Source organism: Cannabis sativa, chromosome 1 (genome assembly GCF_029168945.1).
Source record: "Cannabis sativa cultivar Pink pepper isolate KNU-18-1 chromosome 1, ASM2916894v1, whole genome shotgun sequence".
NCBI lineage: Eukaryota > Viridiplantae > Streptophyta > Magnoliopsida > Rosales > Cannabaceae > Cannabis > Cannabis sativa.
This window is the reverse complement of record NC_083601.1, coordinates 50,419,055-50,430,723: the sequence shown is the minus strand read 5'-3', so window position 1 is coordinate 50,430,723 and position 11,669 is coordinate 50,419,055. Positions and strand designations below refer to the sequence as shown.

The window sequence follows — 11,669 nt, the reverse complement described above, 5'->3', positions numbered from 1 at the left end:
ATTTTTGAGCAAACAAATAAAAAATTAAATATCAAAATAGAAAATGAAGTTAGAAGTTTGATTATTAGGTATTGATATAAAATTTATATGTTCAAATCTGGTTTTTAAATTTATAAAAATTTGGTTATCAGGCATTGTGTATTTTTTATTATGTTGTTGATGAAACTATTTTTTTTTGTCTCTTTTATTAAAATAATTAGTTTCTTTTAATATTGATGAAACTGATTAATAAAGTAAGTATCGTTTTTAAATTATAATTTTTTTCATTATCTTATTGATGAAACTATTTTTTTATTATTTTAATGAAATTATTAGTTTCTTTTAATGTTGATAAAACTAGTTTCTAAAATTGATATTATTTTTAAATTATAATTTTTTGTATTATTTTTTTAGGATGATATTGATAAAACTGATTTTTTTTTACTACTTTTAATGAAATAATTAGTTTCTAACAAAAAAAAAACAAACAATAGTTTAAAAAAAACAGCTTTAGTTTCTGTAAAAAAAACATATTAATTTTTATTTATTTTAACGCTTCATTTTTTAAAAAAGAAAAAAGAAAAAAAAATACAAATTTATAGTTTTTTACTGCATTCCTTTTTTATAAAATGATTTTTTTTTTATATATATTTTTAAGAGCTTTTTTTTTTTGTAAAAAATACCATGTTTTATAATTAAGTTTTTATATCATATATATCAAAATTTATTTTTTTTTCTCATATATATCAAAACTTATTTTTTTTCTCATATTGTTGTAAATAGCACTTGTTTTATTGATTGAATATATTTTGTTTGTTTGTTAAGTTGTAATGGGAGCCCACTTCTGATTTGGGCTTTATTTTTCTTTAATCTCTTGGGACATTTTCTTCTTTCTTTTAGGGCCTGTTAGTTTTACGTCCCAACATATATGTAATGTCAAGCAAATATAGAAAAGAGATAAGTTGAAAAATACCACTTTTATTAATCAATTAATTAAATTTACTTCTAATTTTATATTTAGTTGAAATATACCTCTTTTTATATATATTGTACCCAAAATACCTTCACATAAGAGAGTGACATAGGGAGTATCTTGAAGTGACTGGGGTAAAATTAGTATAATATTTAAAAAAAAAGGTAAAAATGATAACTTTAAAAAAAGAGGGTAAAAATAAAAAAAAATAATATAAAAATAGTATAGAGTATAATTTCCTCTATAGAAAAGATACTAAATCCATCCAAATTTCATCAAAATAATCTCAACCTTGTGTACTACAAACAATGTCAAGAAATATATCAAAATCAGAGCATTTTATACACTGTCTTTGCCTTTGTTTTTTTTTTTTGTTGGTAATTGTAGTTTATAGTTTAATGAATTATATCACAATTTTTTCTTATCGATGGGGATAGTGGGTGGAGGCTGCCGTTGAAATGTACAAAGAGAAAAGGGTTAGCTCAAATGTGAAAGAAAGAAAAACAAGGAAAGAGAGCGAGTGGAACAAGTTACAGTAGGGGTATTTTAGACATACAACATTACCGGAGATATATAATAAGAAATTTTACTTACACTTTAAAAATTTATAAAGACATCTTATTTTAATAATTTTTATTTTATATAAATTTTTTATTTTTAAGTATACTATTTTTTTTTTAACTTTTTTTCTCTCATTTCATATTCTTAATTAAAAAGTATACCTATCAAATAAAAATAAATTATATTTTAAATATTATAACAAAAAAATTTACATAAGAAATTATATGAATTTTTTTTTTTAAAAAATAAAATATATATATATGAGTTAGAAAAAATTATAAAAATAAAATTAAAATAAGTATTAAAATTGATATAAAATAATGTGAGAATTTTTTTTTAAAAAATATTAAGAATAATTTTTAAAAATTATTTAAGTTTAGATTTTTTTTAATAATAAAGTATAAACTCAAAAATTATTTAAGTTTATATTTTATAAGATGCAAAATAGAACTCACTATATTAATTATACTCTCCTACATTATCCATATAAACTCAAATTTCCTTTAAAAATTCAAATATACTCGTTCTAGCATGTTCTGCAAATACATATTACAATAATATTATAATTTAAATACCCTAAGAAAATGAATATATGTATTATATAGTAGACATGACTTGTTAGGTAGTTAAGAGAATATAATATGATACTGAAGCCATTATATCCATATTCGATTTTAATTTATTTTTTCTTCCCATTATCTAATATATTTCTCTCTTTTAATTTGTTTGTCTCCATGATCTTAATTCGATCTGTGGAATAATTGAGAAAATGAAGTATTCTCTGTCTTATAGAGAGATTTTTTAAGGATATATAAGAACAGTTATTAATTAGTATGTAAGATCGAATCCAACTATATATATCCATTATAACATACATATATATAATATTTATATTCTCTTACGTTATATGGAGATACCAATTATAGTGTCCATCAAGATAGAAAGAATTTGAGTGTATTGATTGTTTAATATTTAATGAATAATAATGGTAACGCATCTAATTAGATTAATACACTATCTACATATAATATATATAATGATGTGTGATTAAGCAATCTTAATAACATAATTAATTAAAAGTGATGTGCACTCTACATATAATTTTTTATAATAAAAAGAGCATTGTTAATTGAACATTAGTAGTGTCTAGCACTTTCTAAATGTATCGTCTTGCGATTAGCTAGTAATATTTCTTAAAAATTATTGCATTAGGTTATATAAGACCCGATACTTATACTACAAAAAATTATTACTTTTAGTGACAATTTTTTAGACACAACATAATTTTTTATGACTAAATGTGACTTTGAATCACAACAAAATATTACTTGTGATGACTAAAACATAGTTTTTAGATAAGATATTGTCACTAATTTAGTTTTAGTCACAATAAGTATTGTAACTAAAAATACATTTACTCATAATAAATTGTAATTTTTGTGACTAATACTTTGAGTTACGTACTTATTAGTCACAATATAAAATAATAATTTATAATTAGTTATCTTTTTCATTTTTAATCATAAATTTTATTGTTACTAAAAATTAATTTTTTTTTATATTATTACTAATGGATTTTAACATATTTTTGTGTTTATAGATAATACCCATGTGATCTCCAAGGTCTCCTTGGTAATAATCATTGTATATATGGATTCTAAGCTGCTTTCAACGTGTACATTTTAAGAGATTCCATCTGATTATTATTAATTGATATTTTTGATATAAATTAATAACTATTAATATAAATACAAATATATATTAAGGTGCAACTTAAATAATGTGTCTTAGTAGAAAAGGAAAAAGTTTAATTAATGCCAAAAATCATCACTAGTAGTTTGACTATGAGTCCCACTTGTTCGGGACTCTTACAACATAGTTTCATGATCATATGACTACCTAATTTAATATGTATATGACATGCTTTTTTTTTTGTTGCTTTTTCTCTCTTTTTAAATGGGACCCAATATATAAATTATTGGAGCAAATTGTTGGACAATATACATTCCATAATGTCAAAAATGATATGCTCGAATGATTCATGTAAAGATTAATCATATAGAATGGGCAATGGGAAAAATATATATATTTGAACTCTTATTTAAAAATAAATATAATACTTTTCAAAATTAATAAAGAAATGTACAATTTAATATATATATTTGAACTCTTATTTAAAAATAAATATAATACTTTTCAAAATTAATAAAGAAATGTACAATTTAAAAAAAAAAAAAAACTTTTTTTGAGTTCTTGAGTTGTTTTTCTGTAGTAATTATTAATATTTTTTTTTATTAATTAACCATATTAACTTTGAGAGAAATGCTAAAATATAATAGTGGTGTCTAACATTTTTCTATGTGCTAATATTGCTATTGGTCTACACTACAAATTTTTTTACTTTTAGTCGCAATAAAATTTGTGATTAAAAGTATAAAAATTACTAATTATAAATTATCATTCCTACTTTATGACTAAAAAGTTTGTAACTAAAAGTATTAATTACAAAATCACAATTTGTTGTGATTAAATGTGTTTTTAGTCACAATACTTGTTGTGATTAAAACTAAATTATGACAACTTATATCTAAATATTATGTTTTAGTCATAAGTAACTTTTTGTTGTGACTAAAAAATTTATTTTGTGATTAAAAAGTTGTCACTAAAAATGATCTATTTTGTAGTGTTAACTATATATCGGGTCTCATAAAATTTAATATATAATAATTTTTAGAGAGTATCGTTAGCCGATTGTTAGGCGACACGTATAGCAGTGGTGTCTAATAACAATGCTATAACTTTCATCAATTTTCATCACATTGAAGATACGGTATCCCACTCCAATAAGATTTGTCTCTAGTTTTTACTTTTCTACGGGATTTCTACTTCTACCCTATACCTGCTGAAATTTTATTTCTTTACATATAAAACCTCATAATATAATCATTAATGCATTAATAAAAAATAAGTAAATATTCTTTGGTATATTTCTAGTGGTAATGGGCAATTTGAAAGAGAATATTTCTTAAACAAGGTGGATCTCTAGCTATTCTTGGCGTGGAGATTCTTTCTATCTTTTACAATTTGTACATGTATTTATATATTTTTCTTTTTTATTTGTCGTCTTCTAGGTTATTTGATGAAACACACAATTTGGGAGCAACATGCATTAGTGGTTGTCATTTTCAAATATATGTGTACAAATTATGACAGGAATGGCCAAGATGATAATGAAAAACCCAAATATTATTTAAAAGAAAAAAAGGCTAATAATATGCATGGAAACCACTAGAGAGCGGTTTGTGCTCTTAATCATGCAACAAAAATAAGTGTTGTTTCTCCACGTAACTATCATTGCACAATAAATATATATATATATGTTTTTTTGGTTGAACCATCTCAATTATTATTCTACTTGTATTTAATTATCTAAACTCAAATTTTAACGGTAAAGCTCTCCAAATTACTGATTGGTAGCAAATTTAAGGTGTCATCTATTTTACACAATTAATTGTCAATATAAACGGTTTATGTATACACTTTTATACACGCGTCACATTTATATTGATATACCTAATATTATTGTTTAAAAAAATATAAAAATTATTTCAAAATTAATAATAGTTTTTATTTTTTTTTAAATATTTCATTTTTTATTTTTATAATTTTATTTGACTTCAAAATAAATTTTAAAAATAATTATTAAATAATATTATTAGGTTTATTAATTAATATAAACGTGTCATGTGTACAAAAGTGTATACATAAGTAATCTATCGTGATACTTAACCGGATGACACTTTAAATTTACTACAAGTTAATAATTTGGAGGGTTTTACTGTATGAATTTAGAAGGTTAAAATACAAATAAAATGATATATAATTGAGAAAGTTTAACCATCAAAAGCTCTAAATATATATGTATATTATATACATATTATATTGCCCCATATATATATGTATATATGTATTTGCTGTGTCATTGTCGTATAATACGGAGACATGCACTGAACAATAATATGAAGATTTGAATTTTCCCACTACTACTTTGTTAGATACACATGTTTAAATATTTATCATTAATAATATTTTTATTTTATGCAAATTAAATAGATTCTGTATTAAGTTCTGTAAACATGGATGTGATGAGAAAATATTTCTTGTTTTAAGTTTCATTGATTTGGATGAGGATGACTTCATATTTGATCCTCTATCTACTTTGTTCCATTATTCCAATCTGATATTTTAGTACGCATTAATAGTATGATGGAATCAAAGTACTATCCAAACAAAATATTTATATTTATAATAATAATAATAATAAAAAAAAAAAAATTTGACACAACTTCTCTATGATCACTTCACTCTCAATCATGATAAGATTAATATATAGAAATATAAATATATATTAATGATAGAGTGGCATGTTTATACACACATATATTTATATAAGAGAACCTATACTATCTATTGATATGTCATTAAATATTGGATGCTCGATCATTTCATTTATCAATTTCATTTTCATATATATAAACATTAACAAAGAGAGATGAAGTTACCACATGTATCTGAATATTACAGATATATACATATATATATATATATAGAATAATATTTTTGGTGATATTGGTAATGTGTTGGATTAGCAACAACAGCTAATTAGTTACCTGTATAGGAAAAGCAACCAATGGGTATATTCGATAATGGGTGTGACGGTCACCACACTAAGTAATAACATGATTGAGATCACTCATTTGCATGTATTGTATTTTCTCTCTATATTATATGCTTGTTGACATCATAAGCATAACACTTTGCCTACTACTTCTTCCTAAGCCACTAGTACTATATATATATATATTCTTTTGTATTTATAACATGAAAATGTGTATATTCTACCTATTTTTTTATATTTAAATAAAGAATAAATCTGTCGAATAATGTATGTCATTTAATTTATAGATAAATAGAAATATTTTATTGTACTTATTGCCGTTAATTTTTCTGTTTTATTTTCTCAATATATATTAGCAGTGACGTTAGGCTTGGAAAACCCTCCAAAATAAAAATAATAATTGATCCTCTCTCATTGAAATTGGTCTTTTAGGGTGCCACACTTCTAAGGTCATTTTTAAAGAAACTCTAAAAATATTTTGCCGCTTAGGCCGGCTAACTGAGACTTGTAATAAAGTTTGTAAATATTTTTGGGATTCCAACTGTTGTAAAGTTTAAAATTATTACAAGTTTTATTTTCATTCACTACAAAAAATGTCACTTTTGTGCTGATAAAAGTTAGTATTGCGCTAGTAGAATTTAATTGTGATGTGTTGGCAAAAGGGGGCTGGCAAATCAATGTTGGTATTAGAACTTTTGCCAGTATAAAATGAAAAGCGCTGGCAAAAATAACTTTTCCCAGCGCGTAAATGCACTGATAAAAATTAGATTTTAACCACTGCAAATGTATGTTGGTAAAACTTTGACCTCTTTGCCAGCGCAGTTTGCGAAATGCGCTGGTAAAAGTAACTTTTACCAGCACAGTAGTGAATTATGCTAGTAAAAGTGACATTTCTTGTAGTGATTCTGTTTGTTATAAAAGTTTAAATTCTGCGTTATTTTTGATTAGTAATCCCATTTAGGGTGTTACAAATAATATTTGAGAGTTTACTTTTTTTTTACCTATAGCCCATTTAAACTCAATCTCGCTCTGTCCCTAGATATCATGTTCATGGTGGCAAATATAACAATGCTCTTTATAGCGTGTGAGCCCATAAGCCATATTATGAACATTGTCTGTCAATATCATTGACCAATCTTTTGGACTTATATTTAAAAGATTATGAATCATTGGGACCGTAATACTAAATTAGTGACACTACTTTATAATTCTATATTCATATATAGACGATCAATATTGGACCTTCACAGTAATAATCTCGAGCTAGGCAGCATCGCTTAAATGATTATCAAATAAAAACAACAATAAATGCTTTACATTTATATATATGACATTACACGCACACTCGCATAATAGAAAAGCTCTCATAATGAACAATAATTTGATTGTCACGGAATTGTTTTTTCCAATAAATAAATTAAAAAAAAAAGATTCTAATAAGCTTTCAACATAGAGTGATATGACAAATTTCTCAAAAAAGTATAGAAAAATATGAGAAAGGACAATTATAATAGTGGACATTAGTGAATGATGACACTATCATCCCAAAAGATGTTGCGCAGAGAGAGAGAGAGAGTTTATCTGCATACGTACATAGCCCTAGAAGGCTCCAACAAAGAGCAACAAGCAGATATAAATATGTGAGTTCACTTAACCATTTCCTTAGGAAAAACACAGCACTTCTAGTACTGTTTTCCTCTTCACTAATTCCTCCAAACATCCTATATATTGCTAATATATTACTTATATATTTATTAGTATTGTGTGTGAGCAAAATGGTGAAGCTAAGCAACTTTTATGAAACCTCCAAACCCTACTTTGCCATGATCTCTTTACAATTCGGCTATGCTGGCATGAACATCATCACTAAAGTGTCCCTAAACCGTGGCATGAGCCACTACGTCCTTGTTGTTTACCGTCATGCCATCGCCACTGCGGTCATCGCCCCCTTCGCCATATATTTTGAGAGGTATTTATATGTACTTACTTCTCTTTACTAAAGAAAATTTGCTGTCCCTAAATTGGTGTTCCTTCTCTGTCTCACTAATTATTTTATTACATATCATATAATACATATAAAATAAGTATAAATAATGTGTCCTGAAACAATTGGTGGGAACAAAAAAGACACATCAATTTGGGCACAGCTGATTTTTTTCTTTATTTTACTAGCTATAGTACCTTTTTCGCATTAAAAATTTATTATTTTGTTCATGTAAAAGGAGAACATGATCATCACTAAATTTTTTGTTTCCTCTTATAATTTTCAGGAAAGCACAACCCAAGATAACTTTCCCAGTTTTCATGCAATTATTTATCCTTGCTCTTCTTGGGTAATTAATTCGTAGATCTAATATATACTTCTCTTGTCTATATAACAAACTAATTAAGTTTAATTAATCAATTAATAATAATTAGAAGAACATTAATATTAATTATTTGTTGAAATATGTTATATATGTACAGTCCGGTGATTGATCAAAACTTTTACTACGCTGGTTTGAAATTTACGTCTCCAACTTTCTCGTGTGCAATGAGTAACATGCTTCCTGCAATGACATTTGTAATGGCCGTCTTATGTGGGTAAGTGTACAAAAATTAAACTAAAAATCTTGTATATATGTGTGATATTATATATAAGTCAAAATGTTTTGAAGTTAATAAATTATTATTTTCTTTTTTTGTTTTTTAAAATATAGAATGGAAAAGGTGGACATGAAAAGAGTGAGGTGCCAAGCAAAAGTAGTGGGAACATCAGTGACGGTGGCTGGGGCAATGTTGATGACTTTATACAAAGGTCCCATAGTGGAGATGGTATGGTCTAGGCATATTCAACCTAAGGAATCTGATGTTGCTGACACCACCGCCGAGAAGCACTGGTTTCTTGGCTCCATCTTCCTTATAATCGCCACACTTGCTTGGGCTTCTCTCTTTGTCTTGCAAGTAAGTACATCATCAACAATATATTAGCATTTCTATGTTAGAATGCGGAAGTATATGATTAAGGGAGTAGAGTAGGTGAATGTGTGGTAAGGTGGATGTGGTTCCATCTCAAAATCAATTAACAATAAAATAAAGACATCTTATATATGGTATTTAGTTTCAATACATTATGGTCAGGTGTGTCCAGTACCACTAACTAGTTAGTACAATTAAATATTAAATACTATTTTACTTTAATAAATAATAGGCTGGGTACCACTACTACTATCTAATCTAATCTAATCTAATATCAATGTTCTTAATTTACAAAAGTTCGGAGTGGGCCATCCTAAATTAAGAATAAATTCACTAGTACGTAGCATGGAATATACATGCAGATTAATATTATTATTATAATAATGAATTTTTTTTAAAAAAAATTGAAAAACTTGTGATTAAATAAAAGTGAAAAAGTTGTAACTAAATATATTTTTAATCACAATATTTGTTATGGATAAAACTAAATTAGTGACAACTTGTATTTAAGTATTATGTTTTAGTCCGAAATAATTTTTTATTGTGACTAAAAATCACATTTAGTCATTAACAATTTATATAGTGATTAAAATATTATCACAATTTTTTCTTATAGTCATGATTATTGAGTAGTGGACTTTTGTAATAATTTTGTCAGAACAAGGCGTTAAAGACGTACAAGAATCACCAACTTTCCCTTACAACGTTAGTGTGTTTAATTGGAACAATACAAGCCGTTGCTGTCACCTTTGTTGCCGAACACAAACTCTCTGTGTGGAGCATTGGTTGGGATATGAATTTACTTGCTGCTGCCTATGCTGTAATACTCTTTCCTCATCTCTCTCTCTTTCATGAATCTCTGTCCATATACATATATATATATATATATATATATAATGAATTTTAATAATTAACTAAAAGGGTTATGAATTCGTTTTGATAAATATATAGGGAATTGTTACATCAAGCATTTCATACTATGTCCAAGGCATAGTGATGAAGAAAAGAGGACCAGTGTTTGCTACTGCTTTTAGTCCATTGATGATGATCATTGTAGCCATCATGGGCTCTTTTATCCTGGCTGAGAAAATTTTTCTTGGAAGGTATATATATATTCATGCATTTCTCATCATTATACAATATATATAAACATATATTGCGCATTTTCACTCAAAAAATTTTAGTCATAACATAATTTTTTTTTGTGACTAAATGTAGCTTTTAGTCACAACAAAAAATTGCTTGTGACTAAAACATAGTATATAGATAGAAATTGTGACTAATTGTGACTAAAAATAAATTTAGCATAACAAATTGTGATTTTTGTAACTAATACTTTTAGCTAGAGACCTTTTAGTCACAACGTCGTAGGAATGATAATTTATAATTAATTATAATTTTTTTAATTTTAGTTACAAATTTTATTGTGACTAAAAGTAAACATTTTTCTAGTGTTCAACAAAAATAATGTCTAATTATTCAATAATGCACATGTATAAATTTCAATATATATTATTATATAAAAACATTACTAATTATTTCATTTTTTCAACGTTCATTAAGAATAATAGAATCTGTCTATATGCACACATGAGAAAGAATAATATACACAAATTAAAAGTGACAAGGAACAAAAGATATTCTATGTTCTTTACACTTGTTGATCTTATAATTAAGCGCCACTAACACAATTGGATTTATTTTTTGTAGTGTGCTTGGTGCGGTTTTGATAGTCATTGGGCTTTACTCAGTCCTATGGGGAAAGCACAAAGAAGCAATAGAAAATGAGGAGATACCAGAAGCTATAAAGTATCATCATAATCATGTAAATGTCATTAATGGAATTTCAGTGATTGAAGATATTGAAACTAATAATAAGCTGGGAGATGAACTTAAGAAGGGAGATCAATTATTGATCAATAATAACAAGCTTATAATTTCCTCTGTTGCCATAAGTTTGCCTATCCAAGATCCATCAATGAAACCCAACCAATTACCAAAGGCCTAATCAAAAATCAAGTGAAATAATGGGAATATTGTGGGGATGGGCTTTTTTGTCTTCTTCATCCTCGATTTTTTTTTCTTTTTCTATTTTAGATATAAATATCAGTTTACATTTCGGGTTTTGCACTATGTAGTATGTATGTTAATGTTAAGGAGTAATTAATGAAATTAATATATTATGATAATCTCATCATGACAGTCTTTTCTTTATTTTCACTCATTTTTGGATTATTATTTATAAAATTATTATATCATGGAACAAATATAGAGAACTATTTATCATTCAAGAGAATGGTTAATGCCGAAAGTAATGAAGCAAGAAATTAAACAATCATCAATTGGACTCGTATCACTTTTTATTCACAATTTGGCACTCGTTTCATTAAATTGGAATACATAATTAAGTTTGGAGGGTACCAATACAATAAGTGGGAAATTTGATTTTTCTAGGCTTAAGACAAGACCAAAATTAAAAAATAACCTAAAGTAAATTGAACACTGGTGAAAAACACCCTT

At 25.8% G+C, this 11,669-nt stretch overlaps 1 protein-coding gene across 1 annotated transcript; it reads left to right on the top strand.

Annotated features, from left to right (window-relative positions):
* The first annotated feature begins 7,689 nt into the window (after positions 1-7,689).
* Positions 7,690-11,338, top strand: LOC115706159 (WAT1-related protein At5g07050). The gene is made up of 7 exons (XM_030633700.2): positions 7,690-8,160; positions 8,462-8,524; positions 8,658-8,774; positions 8,891-9,134; positions 9,808-9,969; positions 10,101-10,252; positions 10,860-11,338. The coding sequence occupies exons 1-7, from the start codon at positions 7,967-7,969 to the stop codon at positions 11,155-11,157; spliced, it is 1,230 nt and encodes a 409-aa protein (XP_030489560.1). The 5' UTR covers positions 7,690-7,966; the 3' UTR covers positions 11,158-11,338.
* The last annotated feature ends 331 nt before the right edge of the window (positions 11,339-11,669 follow it).